This window comes from Neofelis nebulosa, chromosome 8 (assembly GCF_028018385.1).
Source record: "Neofelis nebulosa isolate mNeoNeb1 chromosome 8, mNeoNeb1.pri, whole genome shotgun sequence".
Taxonomy (NCBI): domain Eukaryota; kingdom Metazoa; phylum Chordata; class Mammalia; order Carnivora; family Felidae; genus Neofelis; species Neofelis nebulosa.
The window spans coordinates 128995570-129015092 of NC_080789.1; the positions used below are offsets into that span (position 1 = coordinate 128995570).

General features: G+C 45.0%; 1 protein-coding gene and 1 long non-coding RNA gene across 5 annotated transcripts in view; one reads left to right on the forward strand and one right to left on the reverse strand.

The window, feature by feature from the left end:
• Window positions 1-670: 670 nt before the first annotated feature.
• LOC131483561 (uncharacterized) lies at window positions 671-7538 on the reverse strand. Its single transcript, XR_009247769.1, has 2 exons — window positions 7370-7538; window positions 671-3508 (listed from the first exon to the last, which is right to left on the reverse strand). It is a non-coding gene; the product is annotated as an uncharacterized LOC131483561 (long non-coding RNA).
• Window positions 7539-7652: 114 nt separating this feature from the next.
• The window catches only part of NMT2 (N-myristoyltransferase 2), a 75655-nt gene continuing 63784 nt past the window's right edge, over window positions 7653-19523 (forward strand). Inside the window, exon 1 of one of the 4 annotated variants that reach the window (XM_058681832.1) lies at window positions 7653-7871. In XM_058681832.1, coding sequence (XP_058537815.1) covers window positions 7762-7871 — 110 coding nt within the window. In that variant the 5' untranslated portion in view covers window positions 7653-7761. The remainder of the gene's footprint in view (window positions 7872-19523) is intronic. The other 3 variants (XM_058681834.1, XM_058681830.1, XM_058681831.1) reach the window with 3 other exon arrangements.

The window sequence follows — 19523 nt, forward strand, 5'->3', positions numbered from 1 at the left end:
AGAGTGCAGCCATTCACTTGCATCGCCCCTGTGGGACTTGGGGACAAGAAGAACTGACATAAATATACTCGACTCCTGCATCTTATTGTGCCGTGAGACAAAGTCCTTTGTCTCTGAACTAGGAGGCTCGTGTCTTCTGGCAGCAATAACACCGTAACAAGCCCACTTGTTAGCTTGTGAGCCAGGTAACATCTCAGACCACTCACAGTTCTTGACACATACTATTGCATTTCGCTCTTACCAAGTGGAAATAAAACTGTGTGTGCTGAGCCACAGAGCCTGTACTCTAGCCTTGGAAATTCTGCTCACCAGTCCTTGCACATAGCTCTCAGAAAATTGTGCTTGTGATTCCTGGGGAAGACCACAGTGATGGAAGGAGGCTAAAATTAAATTTGACTCAACAAAATGTCATTATGTGCCTGCTATATGCCAGGCCCCCTCTAAGACACTGAAAAGATGACCGACAACGGATCTCATTCTGAAGGAGCTCAGTGTCCTGGAGAAATGCAAACACAGGACAATACTAAAGTGTGATAATCACCAAGTCCAGAGTTAGCGTGTTAGAGGGTGGCAACTGCGGGCCAGAATCAACTGCAGACTCATGCTCTCATTCACTACGTTATGTTTCCTGAGACAGGCATTGTTTATATTGACATATGATTGCTAAATATGAACACAAAAATGTATCATCTTTATTGATAAAAGAAATAGGAACTTGGGCAATACACTGTCTGGTGCTGCCCTGGTGGACAAAAGCTTGGATATATTCAAGGGATTGGGCAAACAGTGTGGTTTCAAAGACGTTCTTGTTTACAGAGGTAAGGGCACCCTGTAGTTCATGGTATGGCATCATCTCTGCATCCCCTGGCACCTTCATTCACATCGCCCTCAAGTCCCACCTTGTCCTCCGGGAGGCAAGGCGTGAAGTTGCATAGTGCAGCTGGTCTGCAGGGTTCACTGTGGTCCCACCCTACTGGTTTGAGCATGTATGAAAACTTTTCAGCAGAACGCTGAGCAGTCAGAGGTGAAAATTACAGAGTGCTCATCAAAAGTGCTTCTCAAATGCATGTAGTCATAGGTTACTTAACAATTAGAAAGGGAGTCACTTTAAAAAAAAAAAAAAAGAAGAAGTGAAACAGGAGCCTGAAGAGAGCAGCTCTCAGGAATAGGCAGTACGATGCAAAAGTCATGGGCAGGGCTTCGGGGGCATCGACTGGAAAGCGCGAACTAGGGATCTGGCAGCATTTTCCAAACATCCCCTGTTATACAGACAGCAATCACAGCTGGAAAGCAGGACTGAGTCTGTCTTTAAGACTGCAAGTTCTGGTCCTTCTAGATTCCTTCCAGTGCTGCTTGCAAACTGGTGGCTTCTTTCCTTAGCTCATCTCTTTCTTGTTGAACCCTGTCACATGCAGTTAAGAGTAACCAACTGACACTTTGAATATTCGGCCTCGAAATGATCTTTCTTGAGTCTAACGTATATTAGACATATTTTCTATCTTGTAAGTTACTAAACACAAGAATTTTACCCAAATGTTTTGAAAATACACAACATGGGACACCGTATTGTTTTTAGCCTTTTATGGTTTCCTTACCACTTTTCCAATCTTTGCTTCCTTCTTAATTGTAAAGCCAATAGCACACATTTAGCGTGGTAACATCCTATGTTTACAATTTTTTCTTTTTTTTCAGAGAGAGAGAGAGAGAGAGAGAGAGAGAGGTGGGGGGAGGGGCAGAAGGAGAGAGAGAATCTTAAGCAGGCTCCACACCCAGCGCAGAGCTTGATGAGGGGCTTGGTCCCACGACTTGAGCTGAAGTCAAGAGTTGGACGCTTACCTGACTGAGCCACCCAGGCATCCCGTACATCCCAATTTCTGTGTCAGTTACCAATTGTCATGTAACAAAACACCACAAAATTTAGTGTCTTGAGAAAACACCACTTATTTCTCACAAATCTACAGGTCTGCTGGGCGATTCTGCTCATCTAGGCTGAGCTCAGCTGATCTTTGCTGAGATCATGAGTGTATCTACAGAGGGCAGGTGAGATAATGGTTGGTTCACGCTGGGATGGTCTTATCTGGACGATTCCTATCCATGGAGTCTCTTATCCTTCTGGGAGGCTATCTAGGCTTGTCTTTGTTGCAGTGGCAGGATTTTGGGAGAAAGATTGAGAGAGAGAGAGGAATCACACAAGGCCTCTTGAGCCTAATCTTGGATCTGGCACACCATCATTTCCATCACATTCAAATGGCCGAAGCAGGTCAAAAAGCCAGCCCAAATTCAAGGGCTTTTCCTGGAAAGAGAGCCAAAGTCATACTGCAAAGGGTATAAATACAGGGAGAGGTTAAGAATTGGGTTCATTTCCAGGGCGCCTGGGGGGCTCAGTCGGTTAAGTGTCTGACTCTTGATTTCAGCTCAGGTCATGATCTCACAGTTTGTGGGATTGAGCCCCACATCAGGACCTGAGCTAACATCCGAAGTCTGCTTGGGATTCTCTCTCTCCTTCTCTATCTGCCCGCCGCCCCCCACCCAATAAATAAATAAACATTAAAAAAAAAAAGAAAAAAATCTTGCTGGTAACTTGATAATACATAAATCCAAAGGTTCATGGTTTGTTTTTTTTTTAATCAATGGAAAATACACTTCCGTTACTTCCTCAAATACAGTAGAACCTTGGTTTGTGAGCATAATTCGTTCCAGAAACATGCTTGTGATCCAAAGCACTTGTATATCAAAGCGAATTTCCCCATAAGAAATAATGGAAACTCAGATGATTAGTTCCACAACCCAAAAACATCCATATAAAAATCATTATAATACTGTAATTTAATAAAAAATAATAAAGAAAATACAAAATATAGAGAAAAATAAACAAATTAACCTGCACTTACCTTTGAAAACCTTTGTGGCTGGTATGAGGGAGACGAGAGAAGGTTATGTCACAATCACTAACAGAATCACTGCTATCTATTGGCTCGATGGAATCTTTTTCTTTTTGTGCAACTTTAACAAGGAAGCTATTCAATGACCTAGAATGAAGCCAAGCATTCCTAAGTTTACTCTTGTATGGAGAAGCAAAGGACTGTCCACTTTAAAGTGACAAAAAATACACTAGTGCCAGTTCTGGGCACCTTCCAACACTCTGAAAAATCACTGATTTCTGCTAAACACCGTGGCCTGAGACAGAGCCTCGGAGCATCGGAGATGATCATCCACAATCCCATAGAGAGAGACAGAAAAACCATTGGCTCAGCTGTGATCATGTGATGTTTGGCATCACATACTACTCATATTGCAAGACATCGTTCGTTTATCAAGTTAAAAGTTTTTAGGGGTGCCTGGGTGGCTCAGTCGGTTGAGCAGTCGACTTCGGCTCAGGTCATGATCTCAGGGTCCATGAGTTCAAGCCCTGCGTCGGGCTCTGTGCTGACAGCTCAGAGCCTGGAGCGTGGTTCAGATTCTGTGTCTCCTTCTCTCTCTCTCGCCCACTCATGCTCTGTCTCTCTCTCTGTCAAAAATAAATAAACATTAAAAAAAATTTTTTTTAAGTTAAAGTTTGTTAGAAATGTTTGCTCATCTTGTGGAACACTTGCCGAACAAGTTACTCACAATCCAAGGTTTTAGTGTACTATCTTCCCCCATTCTTTGCTTCTGGAACTCCTTTTTTCTCCACTATCTTCTCCCTCTGGAACTCATTCTTTCCTTCTGGAACTTTTGTGAAATGAATGCTAAATCTTTTTGTTCTATCAAGTACGTTTCTTAACTTTAAATTTTCCATCTTTGTATTTCTCTGAACTGCATTCTGGGTTATTTCTCAGGTCTATCTTCTGATTCATTAAATCTCTTTTCAGCTATATCAATAGTTTCCTCTCCTCTGAAAAAATGGGGTAGGTTGGGTCCTCCACTTACTACCCTTCCAAAATGAACCTTTAGATTTCGAGCGCAAATAACATGAACTTCTTGGGCTTTTCCTTTAGTCCTGTTGTCAAATTCTCTTAATTGCCTCTTTCCATAATCTTATTATAGTATCCTACAGTATCCTATAGTATACTACATTATAGTATCCAGAGATGAAAATAAGAGACAATATTCAAATATATCTTGAGGTTAAGTATTATGCGGTATTACTTTACAGCTAATGTGTAATCTTCTAATGATAGACTTATGTAAGAATTTTTTCATTGTAATTAAGGCATCTCTAAGTTAGTCATCTCATATTATTTAACGGACCACAGTAACTATGTTCATTTTATCCTTGTAGTAGATGTGGCTTTACAATTTTTTTTATTATTGTTTTGGTCTAAAAAAATGCACTTTACAAGCAAAAACAAGGGTTCTATATAAATCTCTGGTTATATCACCTCACACCCATAGGATTACTAGCATTACAAAAAATAGAAAATAACAAGTGTTGGTGAGGATGTAGGGAATTACAACCCGTGTTCACTGTTGGTAGGAACATAAAATGGTTGCAGCCGCTATGGAATACACTGTGTCAGTTCCTCAAAACACATGAAAAATGGAATTACCAGATGATTCAGTAATTCCCCTTTTGGATATATAGCCAAAAAAACCTGAAAGCAGGGATTCAAAATGCTGTTTCTCATCCGCTTTTTTTTTTTTTTTTAATAATTTTTTTTTTTCAACGTTTTTTTTAATTTATTTTTGGGACAGAGAGAGACAGAGCATGAACGGGGGAGGGGCAGAGAGAGAGGGAGACACAGAATCGGAAACTGGCTCCAGGCTCCCAGCCATCAGCCCAGAGCCTGACGCGGGGCTCGAACTCACGGACCGCGAGATCGTGACCTGGCTGAAGTCGGACGCTTAACCGACTGCGCCACCCAAGCGCCCCTCTCATCCGCTTTTATCGCAGCATTAGTCACAAGAGCAAGAAGCAGAAAGACCCCAAATGTCTATGGAAGGAGACCTGGAGAAACAAATGTTTATATCCATACAATGGGTATTATTCAGCTTTAGAAAGAAGGAAATTCTGACCCAGGCTCCAACACAGATGAACCCTGAGGATTTTATGTTAAGTGAAGCCACCCCCAGCAGACAAATCCCCCATGATTCCGTGTATGGGAGGTAGCGAGAGTAGCGACATTCATAGGGACAGAGGGCAGAATGCTGGCTGTCAGAGAGGAAATGGGGAGTTGTTTAGTGGCACAGCTTCAGTTTCTCAGGATGAAAGAGCTCCAGGGATTCGGCGCACAACATGATTACACATAATACTACCAAACTACACACTTAGAAATGGCTAGGGGCACCTGGGTGGCTCAGTCGGTTAAACGTCCGACTTCAGCTCAGGTCACGATCTCGCCGTCCGCGAGTTCGAGCGTCGGGCTCTGGGCTGATGGCTCAGAGCCTGGAGCTTGCTTCCAATTCTGTGTCTCCCTGCCTCTGCCCCTCCCCCGTTCATGCTGTGTCTCTGTCTCAAAAATAAATAATAATAATAAAACGTTAAAAAAAAATTAAAAAAAAAAAGAAATGTCTAAGATGGTATATTTTTTTATTATGTGTATTTGACCCCAATTTTTTAACGTTTATTTATTTATTTATTTATTTATTTATTTGAGACAGAGAGAGACAGAGCATGAACGGGGGAGGGGCAGAGAGAGAGGGAGACACAGAATCGGAAACAGGCTCCAGGCTCCGAGCCATCGGCCCAGAGCCTGACGCGGGGCTGGAACTCACGGACCGCGAGATCGTGACCTGGCTGAAGTCGGACGCTTAACCGACTGAGCCACCCAGGCGGCCCGACCCCAATTTTTTAAAAACCAAAAAGTTACAATCCTTTAAATAAAATAAGACCAATTATACAGCTATGGTCTTGCATCTATAACAGGAGATGAGTTAGCAGGACAGGAAATTCTCCAGGGCCTCTAACACTAGTAGCTACTCTATGGTCCTCTCTTGCCCCACGTCACTCTTGGACCTGAGATTCTGGAAGATGCCCCTTGGTTCCAATTCCCCAAACTCTGGGATTAAGTCAGGGGAAGAAGCAAACATTTTTAGAAATAGTTTCTGTACATGACAATAGGATTTAGGAATCTCCCGGGTCATCTGCAAACTTTGCCCTCCTTCAAGTGATTTACAATGGCAAACATTTGTATTATATAATACCTCAATCCTGTACTGAACAGACGTCTGGGCCAACTCCTTTCCATTCTGGGGAACAGATGTTCCCTGTTTGTCATTGTTTTCCAGCGTTTAACTGATTTTTGATGCCCTCATTTTATTTCTCCAGGATTATTTTCTTTTTTTTTTTTTTTTCTGAGAGGTTTTTAGTCAAAGCTTCTTGCAAATCCACATAAATATGTTTGCTGAGTTTCCTTTGCTTTGTATTTTTACAATCTCTTCAAGAACCTTCCCGATAGGTTAGTGACGGGTCAGATACACTTGCTCCTGGTCATGATCCTGCTGGTCACCCAACTAGGTTACAGTTATCCGACTGTTCATGTTCACAGGCAAAAGCCGCAGGAAGCTCTGTGATCTACATTTGCCTTTATTCCAAAGTTTGAAGCCAGAGGCCACAAGCGACTTTCTGCCTCAGAAATAGTTGCAATTGTGAAAGATAGTATTAGATTTCCTTCATGTTTTGGCCCCTTTTTACACTTCTTACAGAACCTTAGCAGGCTCAACACCATCAGTCACAAAAGGCTGATGGGCTTTGAAATCGCTCTGCAATTTTTGTCTTTATATGCTCCATCTCAGTGCATTTTAAGGGCATAGTCTCCCTTGGGGGGCGGAATGGGGTGGGGAGGCACAAAATGCCCCCAATACCTTCTGCAAGAAAACTGACGCACACCGAAAATTGCAAGTGGCTTTTTAAAGTTCTATTTTGCTCGTTGGTCAGTTTCTGATAACTATCCACTGACCGTCAAACCTTCCTGCGTTCTGGGAGGACTTTTGAACACCAACCGTTACGGAAAGCAAAGGAAGAGCTGCTGTGTACAGACTGCGTACAGTAAATAAGAGCCCGGTTATGACTTCTCCTTGGCGGAGCCAAAGTGGCCTACGTGACACTGTCCAGTCCCCCAGCGCCACGGACAGGATTACCCCAATTCCCCCAAGATGGTTGTTGCGCTATGAGCGGACTGCCTGTGATGTCCACCGAAAACAGGGGCAGCTCAGAATTTTTCTCTGTTAAGAGTTTTAGGCCTGCCAGTCTGTTGGAATGGGGAGGTGGGGAGGTGGGAAGCACTCTGTTTTGACTTTGATTTTACCGTGTATTGGAAAGACAGTTACAAGAAATGGAATTGTATGTCTGCGTGTATGTATGCGTGGGGGAGGCTTCTAGAAATCAGGAGCCTCGGCACGCCTATTCTTGGGTTGAAGATCCCTGCAATGGTTAAACGCGCTTCCTAACCTGTAGAGGTGTCAAATCGCGGGGACCGCGTTCCGAAACGAAGACCCACGGATTTTGGGAGTCTGCGTGTTGCGGCAGAGATGAGGGGCGGGAAGGGCTCGGGTTGCAGGGGCTCGGCGCCCGCGCCCTCTCCGGGGCTCGCGACCACCCCGCGCCGCCCGTCTCCGCCTCGGCCCCTCCCCCCGCCCCAGGCGCCGCGAGGCGTGCCCACCCCTCCCCGCCCCCGGCGCGGTGGGCGGGCCCAGGCCGGGCGGGGCCGGTGGGCGCGGCGCCCCGGCTCCTGGCTCCGAGGAGACGGCGGGCGGCACTAGGGGGAGCTGCTGGCGACGCCGCCGCGCCGGCCCCCCACGCCCGCGGCCCCGAGCGCCGCCTCCCCAGCCCGCGCCGCCGCGATGGCGGAGGACAGCGAGTCTGCGGCCAGCCAGCAGAGCCTGGAGCTGGACGACCAGGACACGTGCGGGATAGACGGGGACAATGAGGAGGAGACGGAGCACGCCAAAGGGTAGGCGCGCGGGCGGCACGGGGCGCGGGGACAGCGCGCGGCGCGGGCTGCGCTCGGACGCCGGGTCCGGGGGCGCGGGCGGGGCCGGGGCCGCTCTGAGGGGGCGGGAGGTCCCCAGGCCCGCTGAGGTCCGGCTCCCGGGGGCTCGCGGGCGGCGCGGCGGAGGCGAGGCCCGGGGTGGGCGGGGAGGCGCGGGCCCCCCGTGCGGGGACCGGCGACGCCGCTGTCACCTGCCGCGGGGCCGGCCGGCCCCTGCTCGTCCCCGCCGCCTCCTGAGCCCGGCCCCGGCCCGCGGGTGCGACGTGCGGTCCTGGCCGGTGTGCGACTCGGCGGGACCTAGGGGAGGCGCGGTCCCCGTCCCTTTGTGGCGGCCCCGTTGGTGGTAAGTCCCTTTCCGTTCCTTGTCATCCTCTCCTTAAGTCCTTCTAGACCTTCCCACCCCTCCCCCAGCCGCCACCACCTCCAGAAAAAAAAAAAAAAAAAAAAAAAAAAAAAGAGGAGCTGATGGTGGGGGCAGTGGTTTGACATTTGCGCCGGGTCGGTTGCTCGCTGGAGGCGCGGAACTGCGGAAAGTTGTGCTTCGCGGCCGCTGCCCCCTCCCGCCCCGCGCGGAGAGCCCCCGCGGACGCGCGGGTTTGCCACTGCTCGGCCTGCCTGCAGAGCTCCGTAAAGCAGGTCCGGTCCGCTGATTTGGGTTCAGGCTTGGGGGCCAGCTCCCGCTGGTCTGAACGGATCCTGCTTGCAAAGCGGGTGTTTGATCTCCGAAGCCAGAGGCACCAAGGATTTTAGCACCCGATCAGGTTTCCTCTGATTCCTTTTCACTGGCCGGCTCCCCTTTCTCCCCCGCAGACTAGATTTGCTCTCGCTTTGGAGAAAAGATTGCTTCCGGTTAAGGGTATTGAAGTTCTGTTTTTAGAGTCTGGGAGGGGGGAGGCGGTCATTTTAAATAAGACTGGTGTCCTGAAAGGTGGTGTTTGCATTACCCTTTTACCCCGTCGGCTTCACACTGCGCTGGTACCGAGCACTTCCTGCCGCCCCTTGGATGTGAGATTTTGCAAACCGTGGTGACTGAAGAAGTGGGTCAGCTTGAAAACATGATAGGGAGGCCTTAGACACAGATGGCTTATTTATTCAGTTCATGGAGAGGATTCTTTCAGTGATTGACGATTTAAAGTGTAAAGCATTTGCATTCTGTTTAACGTCTGCTTGGAGATCTGTTTAAGAAAAGAACTTTTACTGAGCTTTTAATGTGTTAGAAAATATTAAAAGAGATCAAGAAAAAGAAAAGCTGACTAAATCTTTCTCCCATTTGCAAGTCGCTTTTTTTTTTTTGTAATGAATTCTTGGGTGGCGCCTCCAAGTACCGAATGTTACAATTCAAGTCTAGAATTTCTTTTTTTTAAGAGGAAAGGAAATTCTTACAGAAATCTGAGCCTGAGTTCTGTTTATGCAGTGATAGAAATGTGCCTGTGATAGCTAGCTAAATATAAATTCGCTTTTGAGACAATAGCGTTAGTGCTAGAATGGGCCCAGGTGCACATGGGACTGGTTACCCCAATAACTTCAGCACCTGTCCATTATCTTTCTGAGGAGACCCTGGACTTTTCTCTTCTCCGCTGTAATTTCTGTTATTAAGTCTTTGGAAGGTTTGATCTGTACCTCCTTGCCTACACAGTCCAGAACGTCCATGCTACAGAGAATTATTTATCTGTGTGTCCACTGATCTGGGAAGCCGTGGCTTCCTTGGCTGTGTGAATTTCCCGGATCGGCACCCAGAGGCATCTCTCTGTCCCCTTCAGAGGTTTTCAGTCTTGTACATCCACATAGCATATATTAGCACAGTTACTCGAAATGTAGAGATGCCCAGTAGACAAGTATTTTAACCAGGAACGGGTAATACAACAGCTTCTAGTGGTAAGAGATTGATATAAAAGGATTTTTTTTTGGTAGTCTGTTAAATGTGAGGACAGCAGTAAAAATTCATGTTGCTGGGCTTGTTGGACTGCTTTTTTGGGGGGTTTGAATTTCGATGGTGTGTGCCAGATTTGGGGGTATTCGTGTTTTATTTGACTTGTGTCCTGATGGTATGGCTCAGTGAAACCTGGATTTTTTTCTTACATCGCTCCAGTTTGTAAATGTTAACATTTGAAAAGAGGTTTTCTCTGCTTGACCTCTTCCTTCTCTACCAGTTTAAATTAAATTACAAATAAGGAGCCTTTGGAGGAATTCGTAGGTAAACACTCTACTTTTTAATGATGAATTGTTGAAGCGGCGCCTGGCTGGCTCAGTCAGTAGAGCCTGCCACTCTTGATTTTGGGGTCTTGAGTTCGAGCCCCACGTTGGGTATAGAGATTACTTAAGAATGATGAATTATCGTTTTGAGGCCACGAGGTATGGGTCAGTACACAAAGCAGTGATTTACTAAATACTATCCTGGTGGCCAGAAGGAATTAATTTCTTCCCACTATTGAGTATGCAGTTGACGCTTGAACAACACTGGTTTGAAACGCACAGGTCCGGTTATACACGGATGTTTTTCCATAAATACAGCACACTATGCAAATATTTTGTCTCTTCCTTATGATGTTCATAATAACATTTTCTTTTTCCAGCTGGCTTAATTGCAAGAATACCGTATATAATCTATATACAAAATAGGTATTCATTGACTGCTCATGTTATCAGTGAGGCTTCTGGTCACCACTGTGTCGTTAGTAGTTAAGTTTTGGGGGAGTCAAATTTATACAAAGATTTCTGACAGCGTAGGCATTCAGAACCCTAACACCCCCGATGTTCAGGAGTCAGCTGTCATGTATTTACTGCTAGAGCCTTAGATAAAAGGAAAATACCAAATTAGATTCTTTTGCACCAAAATGTCAACATTACTATGTATGCTTTTCTTTCATTTTCATGGAATTTTCTTTATGGACTTAAAAGATCATTGCATTTTTGTGGATAATATTTCAAGCCCATGAATGAAATGTTTTATGCTCTGTGAAAAGACCAATAAAGGATTACCTAGATTGTTTAAATAACTCCCTTGTAACATATGCCTCACAATTAGGGGAAGTAACCTTGTAAAGAGCATGGAGGGAACTTGAAAACTGTCAAGCAAATTGGAAGTTCTAAAGTAATTGTGTTTGTACTGTAATTTTCTTAGCAAAGACTTTCTAAGTAGATGAAATTTTACTTCAGTCCAGCTTTCTATGTGAATAATTAGAAAGGGTTCAGATGACTGAAGGTTTCTGTTCTACTGGGGTTGACTGTGCTACTAAAGAGGTTCCCTTTAGGGTGACTTCCCGTGCAGCTTTCCCAGGTGGGTTTGAGGTTAGGTAGATACTCATGGACCTTTAATACTTCTCTCCGTTTGATGCATAGGTGGTTTCTGTTACTTTCTTCGGAAGGGATTTGGGGAAACTTTGAGGACAGGGCAAATTTCACTATTTTCTCATTCTTGCCTTTTTTTTTTTTTTTTTTTTTAGTTTATTTAATTTGAAAGAGAGAGGGTGCACACAGGAAGGGTAGAGAGGGAGAGAGAGAATCCTAAGCAGGCTCTGCACTGTCAGCATGGAGCTCGATGTGGGGCTCGAGCCCGCCAACTGCCATGAGATCATGACCTGAGCTGAAAGTTGGACGCTTAACCAATTGAGCCACCAGGCACCTCTGGTCCTTGCCCCATTTTGTGCATCTTTTCCCCATTTGTAAAGTACACCGGGTGGTGGTAATTATCTCTTACTCGGCCTGCCACACCTCACATGAAGCATAGTTATTGGCCAGTGTTGGAGGCATTGTCACACAATTGGCCCCAAATAAAATTAGCGTTCAGGTCGGCAACAAAACCAAATCCCTTTTCTGGCTTTACCAACACAGATTTTCACAATGCAAAAAAAAAAGGAAAGAGAAAAACATTTTCCTAGACAGATTGATGGCTTTTATCTCCTTCCCACCAAGAGCGTTTTCCTCAATATTCAGTGTGGTGGAATAGGAGGCAGCTACCAGGAATATTTACCTAGGGAGTAACATAAACATTTATGAATATGCCGTTGTTGGCAGATGAATGGCCAAATTATTCCCTGAGGTAGATATGAAATAGCTGTAGTATTTGAGGGTTATTCTGAGACATTTTTAAGACTTTTTTTTTTTTTCTCCTTAGAAAAATGAAGGTCTGGTATTTGGTAAAGATTAAATCTTTGGATTGAACAAAGAACGCAACCTCTCTTCTCCCACACCCCATATAGGGGGGACATTGAAGTTATTCTCTGCACAGTATATTGTTCTTTCTGACTTTGTCTGTGTATCATTGAGACCGGCTGTGGGAACTTCGTAGGATAATTCAAAGCTGCCCTTTCTGAAATCTGATCTGTTATCAACTGTGTAGATCTAAATGGAAAGGTGTGTTAACAGCTTATGCCCAACAACTCCCTCAATTCCAGTAACAGTCTGAAATCATCAAATGTCTGCTCTGACTTGCATCTGAAATGTGATATCACTTTGGGCTCAGAACAAACTTTTTCCAGAAGTTTACCTAAACTCTGGAAAATATCAAGGTATGGGACACACTCTTCATCATGCTGAAGTTGTTTGTTAACACAAGTGTCCACACTAAATATATAGGAGTTAAAGTCAGTTGCTTAGTTAACTCAGGGAGTGGAACCAAATTCTGTACCAAGTTCAAGAAAAAGTTGGTTGATTTTTTGTTGTTGTTGTTCATGTATTTGAAAATATGTTTCTGACTTTTATTCATTTTAATAGTAAAATATGCAGTATTAAAAATTCAAGCAGGGGTGCCTGGGTGGCTCAGTTAGTTAAGTGTCCAACTCTTGATCTCAGCTCAGGTCTTGATCTCAGGGTCATGAGTTCAAGTCCCACTTTGGGCTCTGCAGTGGGTTTGAAGTCTACTTAAAAAAAATTCAAACAATAAAGTGTATAAAGAGTTGAAGGCACCTGGTCATCTTATTTACTAGAGAAACCACTATTGACAGTTTAATCTACTAACATTGTAATGTATATTAAGAAGTGCATATTTAACATAAATGAGATCAAACTTTACATGGACTCATTTGTTACCTTGTGTTTTTCACTGACTATTAGTGTTGTCTGCTAGAACTTTCTGCAGTGATGGGAATGTCCAATAGCTGTCACTAGCCACCTGGAAGGTGGTTAGTGTGACTAAGGAACTGAATTTCAAATTTTATTTAATTTTAATTAATTTAAATTTAAATGGCCCTTTCTGTGGACAACTCAGATCATATCCTGCTTTTGACTTCTTGAAGCTTCTCTGGTACTCAGAATATTTCTTTATTCTTCTGTTGTCTTTCCTGGATATTCGACATTTCTTCCTTCTAGCTCTATATCCTACTTTTCTTCGAAACTCTGAGAATGATCTTTAAGTTTTGAACAAGTATGTTTTTATCTGTATTTCTCTATCAATGTCAAAAATTAACCATTATCTAAAATATTCTACCAAGACAAAACGCGTAGGATATTTGACTTTTCCTTCCTTTACATGTTCTAGGTTTTGTTGGAATAGTCTGGAATTTTAATTCCATGTACCTTTTTTATTTTTGCCCTTATATTCCATTAAGACTTCTTAAACTATTACATTATACTCACATCCATATTGTCAAAAACTTCTTAGACTTTCCTTTTTTGTTGCTTATCACTATTCCTTGTAAACCATACCTTCTTTTTTTGAGTACTTTTTCATTTTTTTTTAAGTTTATTTATTTATTTTAGAGAGACAGAGTGAGTGGGGAAGGGGCAGAGAGAGGGAGACAGAGGATCCAAAGCAGGCTCTCTGAGAGCCCCGTGCGAGGCTTGAACTCACGAACTGGGAAGAATATGACCTGAGCCGAAGTTGGACGCTCAACCAACTGGGCCATGCAGGTGCCCCTCATTTTTTTTTTTTAATTAGAGTATGCAGATGATATATTTTCTGAATTCTTGTATGTCTGGAGATGTCTTTCTTTTGTCCTCATGCATAAACCACAGTCTGGGCATGCGTGTAATTCTGTAATAATCATTTTCCTCCAAACTCCACAAACGCTTTATTATTATCTGGCATTTAGTGGCACAGATGTTATTTCTCTGCCAATCTGCTTCCCTTTCTTGTATAGGAAACCTTACTCCTTTCTTTGTTTTGAATTGTTTTTAGTCTAGAAGTTTCTAGGATTTTTCCCCTATCTTTCTATAACCTGAGGGTTTCTGCATCCTTTTACATCCTAGAATCACACTTTTCTTTAATATCTGAACACAGTGGCTCAAGCTCAGACAGGATGATTGCGGTTTCTTAGAGCCTGAGGCTTTCACGGTCCTCAGCCTGCCCATCACTAGCTCCAAATGCTTTAGGCTCCTTTCCATTTTCTCCTCAGACCTTTGACCCTGGGTCACTTTGTTGTCTGTCATCCCCTGCCCCCAAGAACCACTAAGGTAAGGCTGTTGTGCACACCATTGACTGAGGGTTTTGTGAATAATGAGGGGGAGAGGTTTGATTATAGCGTAGGGCAGAAAACAACGTATTCGCCATCAGACATCACTGTTCACCAAAGGGATTGATTTCCTGTCCGTGCCCGTCCCTGGGCCAGGGCTTCGCACATGTTCTTGGGGGTCCTCTCTCCCCGAGTGTGTTCTCTACATCTTCCCACCTTTGCCTCCTTCTCCAAGTTCAAAGTCTGGCTAAGGTTTCCACTGAAGGTGATAATCCCTGCCAGAGGCCCTACAGCCCTTCCTGCCACAGTGAGATCTGTGGTCCTTTTCAGAAAAGGAGATCATAAACAAGGCTGACACCTCCAAACATGTCTGCAGAACACGAACGTGTGTCCACCTGTCTGCTCACCAGTAGGCTGGGCACGGACGCCGTGCTTGCAGGCTCTGATTTTTGCCATATCTGGTGCACTGAACATACTGGTGGTCTAACAAAGATTTATCAAATGGATTCAGTGGTTCTTAATCCCCCTTGACAAATTAATTTCTAATTTAAAAAGTTTCCCCATATGTGCATTAGGAATATGTGAAGGATTTTTTTTTCCTCCTAATTCTCATTGAAAGGACTTGAGATGTAGAATTCTCTGTTGGGTTCTGTGCTGCAGAGGATCCGGTGTGTAAAATAATTGCTAATTTTTTGAACTTCTGGTATGTTCTTCTTACTTCGTGTATACATTTTTCTTGTTGAACCTTTGTAGCAACAGATGAGGAGAAGGGGGCTTTTCCAAGTTTATGTAACTTGTGCAGGCCACATTTCAGATTCAGATGTAGGTGTTGGGCCTCTTGCTATGTGACTGTAAACTCTCGCCTGTGCACTAAACTGCATGGACCGTAAATCAATAAAGTAGTGATTTGTTTGATAGTGTTTCACGCTTATCTCCCTGGAGGTCAGAGATTACCAACCTGAGCACCTCTTCAGTCACTTTTCTCAAGTGTAATGAGCACAGTAAATGTCAGTGAGTTTAAAAATAAATGAATGCATTTCCTCGTTTAAAAAAATTTTGCAGCTTGATTACAGAGAGCCCTCTTGAATTTCTCTTCAGGCCCGTTAAAGGACTAATTTTAATTATAGCATCAGTGTAATTTGCAGTGAGATCTTTTTTCTTCTCTTCCTGTTTCATGGCTATCTCCTCTCCCTTCTGGACCAAATTCTGTAGCTGCCCCCCCATGGCCTCCTGCAGGCCAGCATCCTTCCCCTGGTGCCCTCTGCCTCCCAGCACTGCGATGGGTCAAGCCTCCATAGTCAGTTTACTAGAAGAAGCAAATCGTGTTCGGGAGTCTGGTGTTGAGCAGCTCCCGTGGACAGCACTGCTGGAGGAATCCACTTGAGCCTGCTGGTTCCCTCTGGTTCACACTGGTTCCCAGCCCCACAGCCCGGCTGGTTTGACACTTGAGAGGGTAGTGCTTTTGTGGGTGTTTTGGGTTGCTGTAAGTTAGGAAGCTCTTCAAGCCACAGGAGAAGATCCAATGCACACATCACCCAGCAGGCGTCCCAAACAGAGGTGGGATTTTAATTGTACAGTTTCTCTTTTGTGAGCACATTGTGTTTCTGTTACTGCGTCAAACACACACACACACACACACACACACACATACACTGGGGAAATATGGGCTCCTTTATTCCCACGGCAGTGTTCACTCATGTTCAAGTTCATGTAGTACATTCCCAGAATGATGGTGATTCAGTTAATATGATAATTGCCCATAATTTCTTCATTTGGTGTTTTTGGGGCATGGGGGAGGGATACTTGCTGTTTACTATCCTTTGGGTGTTGATTAACATTTTGTAAAAACTGAAGGAAAAAAACCAATGAAAGAAGAGATTTTTTTTTTTTTCCAAATGAAGTTCACAGGTTGCCTGGGTGGCTCAGTTGGACTCTTGGTTTTGGCTCAGGTCGTGATCTCACGGTTTGTGAGTTCAAGCCCTGCATTGGGCTCTGTGCTGACAGTGCAAAGCCTGCTTGGGATATTCTCTCTCTCTCTCTCAAAAATAAATGAACTTTGGAAAAAACTTGATTTTGCAAAAGCACATCGTTGTTGTTTTTAAAAATTTTTTTTAATGTTTATTTATTTTTGAGAGAGAGAGAGAGAGAGAGACAGAGCATGAGCAGAGGAGGGGCAGAGAGATGGGGAGACACAGAATCTGAAGCAGGCTCCAGGCTCTGAGCTGTCAGCACAGGGCCCGTTGCGGGACTCAAACTCACAAACTGTGAGATCTTGACCTGAGCCGAGGTCGGACGTTCAACTGACTGAGCCACCCAGGTGCCCCATCACGTCGTTTTTAATAGAGAATGTCAGAATGTATCATTAGGCAAAAAGACAGTTCCTTGGTATATATCTTAAAAAATGTGAATCTACTCTTCTTGTCCTGGAAATTCCTGTCATTTGGTGTCCCGGGAACATCATAGCCCTCGCTGGGTCCTGTGACACGACCGGCCACTCCATCTTACGACTCGGTGGAGACTCATCATTGTTCACTCAGTCTGCTCTTGGGCTCTCGGTCCGCGGCTGCTAGGGGGCCCCTTCTCCAGAGTCAGCTCTGTCTCCTTCCTGCCGCCTGGAGTGTTTCCGTCCTCCCTGCCGCCGGCCGCGGTGTGTGTGATGGGAAGTCACAGGTGAACCCAGCAGACGTCCTGGGGCTGGCAGAGGACAAAGTAGAGGGAGCCTGGCCCCTCTTGTCACAGAACGTCCTTGTGGGGCACACGGAGACTCCCAAGAGAGAAGTGAGCTTCTGTGCCGGATGCTCTGGGATTTGGGACGTTACCCGACACAGCCCGACCCGTGTGCTAACAAATACAGCGTTGGTGTATTAGCTGTGGCTCCGTATCCACCTTAATTTGTTAAATTAAAGAATATTCTGAATAGGTTGTTGAGCGTATGGTTGCGAGATCCAAGAGGCACGAAAGAGTGTCCCGTGGAAAGGGAGTCTTGCTCTCCCAGCACTTGAGTGTCCCCCTTCAGGAGCAGCTGCTGTTGCCGGCCGGTGGCCTGTCCTTGCGATGGCGTATGCCGGTCCCACATACACAGGGACACGGGTGTGCGTGTGCACGCGTGCATGCTTACACGTGCCTGTGCAGATGATAGCGAGCCGGACCGCTGCCGCACCTCGGTTTTCCACGTCACAGTGTATCTCTGAAATACGGATATCGGAGCACATAGACCAAGCTCTTTTTTAATTGTTTGAAACAATATTTTTTAAGTTTATTTATTTTCATGAGAGAGAGAGAGAGAGCGAGCGCGATCAGGGAGGGGCAGAGAGAGAGGGAGACACAGAATTTGAAAGGGGCTCCAGGCTCCGGGCTGTCAGCACAGAGCCCAACGCGGGGCTCGAACTCACAAACTGCGAGATCGTGACCTGAGCCGAAGTCTGACACTCAACTGACAGAGCCACCCACTCAGGCACCCTGACCAACCTCTTTTTTAAAAAGGCTGTATGGGGGCGCCTGGGTGGCTCAGTCGGTGAAGCGTCCGAGTTCAGCTCAGGTCACGATCTCACGGTCCGTGAGTTCGAGCCCCGCGTCAGGCTCTATGCTGACGGCTTGGGGCCTGGAGCCTGTTTCAGATTCTGTGTCTCCCTCTCTCTCTGCCCCTCCCCCATTCATGCTCTGTCTTTCTCTGTCTCAAAAATAAATAAACGTTAAAAAAAATTTTTTTTTAAAAGGCTGTATGTTGGGGGCACCTGGGTGGCTCAGGGTGGCTCAGTCGGTTGTGTCCAACTCTTGAATTCGGCTCGGGTCATGATCCCAGGGTCCTGCTGAGCATGGAGCCTTCTCAGGATTCCCTCTCACTTTCTCTCTCTCTCCCCTCCCCATTCTGCTCCCTTCCTCTGCTCCTCTCCCCCGCCCGCATGCTCACTCTCTCTTAGAAAGAAAGAAAGAAAGAAAGAAAGAAAGAAAGAAAGAAAGAAAGGGAAGCTAAAAAGTTGACTGTTGTATCATTGACTAGGTGTGCCATTATTTAATCTGTCCCCTGTGAATAGATCATGAGGTTGTTTCCGTTTTTTTTTTTTTGTGCCAGTAAGCAGTGCTGAAATTAATATCTTTGTATGTATATCACTTCTCCAAAATATTTCTTTTTTTTTTTAATTTTTTTTAATGTTTTTTTTATTTCTGAGGCAGAGAGAGACAGCGCCTGAGTAGGGGAGGGGCAGAGAGAGAGGGAGACACAGAATCAGAAGCAGGCTCCAGGCTCTGAGCTGTCAGCACCAAGCCTGACGTGGGGCTCGAACTCACAAACCGTGAGATCATGACCTGAGCCGAAGTCGGTCACTCAACCGACTGAGCCACCCAGGCGCCCCTCCAAAATATTTCTTAATGAATATTTTAGTGTCTTTTTTAGCTAACAAGCATTAGAGAGGCTGTGCGGCACATTGAAATTAGTATTAAACCAGAAATCAAGAAACTTCTGTCACTAAGCCTCAGTTCAATTTCTCTGAGCTCTGGGGTGCCTCTGTGCTTTTAAAAAATTTCCTTGTCCCTTTCCTCTACCAGCCCAAAGTGGACTGTGACCTTTAGCTCCCTTCTGGATTGGGGATGGCATAGCCCTCTGTGCTTGAGAACTCCCAAGTTCACTTTTGTGATGCCAGGTGATGGCCTCACGTGTTGCTATGGCAGCCGCATCACTCCTCAGACACGGGTTTTCTCTCCACAGCCATGTAGATCTTGCCCCTCACTTCTTCACAGGATTTTTCTGGGGGAAGAGAGCAAAATATTTTGCCACACTCTGTAACTACAAGGATTTCATGTACGTATGGAATGTTTCTGTAATGAGAGATTTGATGAGGTCCGTGATCAGCATTAGGATATAGAAAAGAGGTAGAAAACAAAACTGTGGGGCGCCTGGGTGGCCTAGTCCGTTAAGCATCCAACTTCAGCTCAGTTCATGATCTCGCAGTTTACAAGTTCGAGCCCCGCGTCAGGCTCTGTGCTGACAGCTCAGAGCTTGGAGCCTGCTTTCAGATTCTCTGTCTCCCTCTCTCTTTCTGCCCCTCTCCTGCTTGCACTCTCTCAGTCTCTCTCTCAAGAATAAATAAACATTAAAAAATTGAAAAAGAAAAAGAAACTGATATGTAAAGGAATTTAGAAATAGGAATATCATTTGAAAAGCACACTGATATATTAACTTTACTGATGCATTAATATTAAATATAATAATGCTAATACAATATGG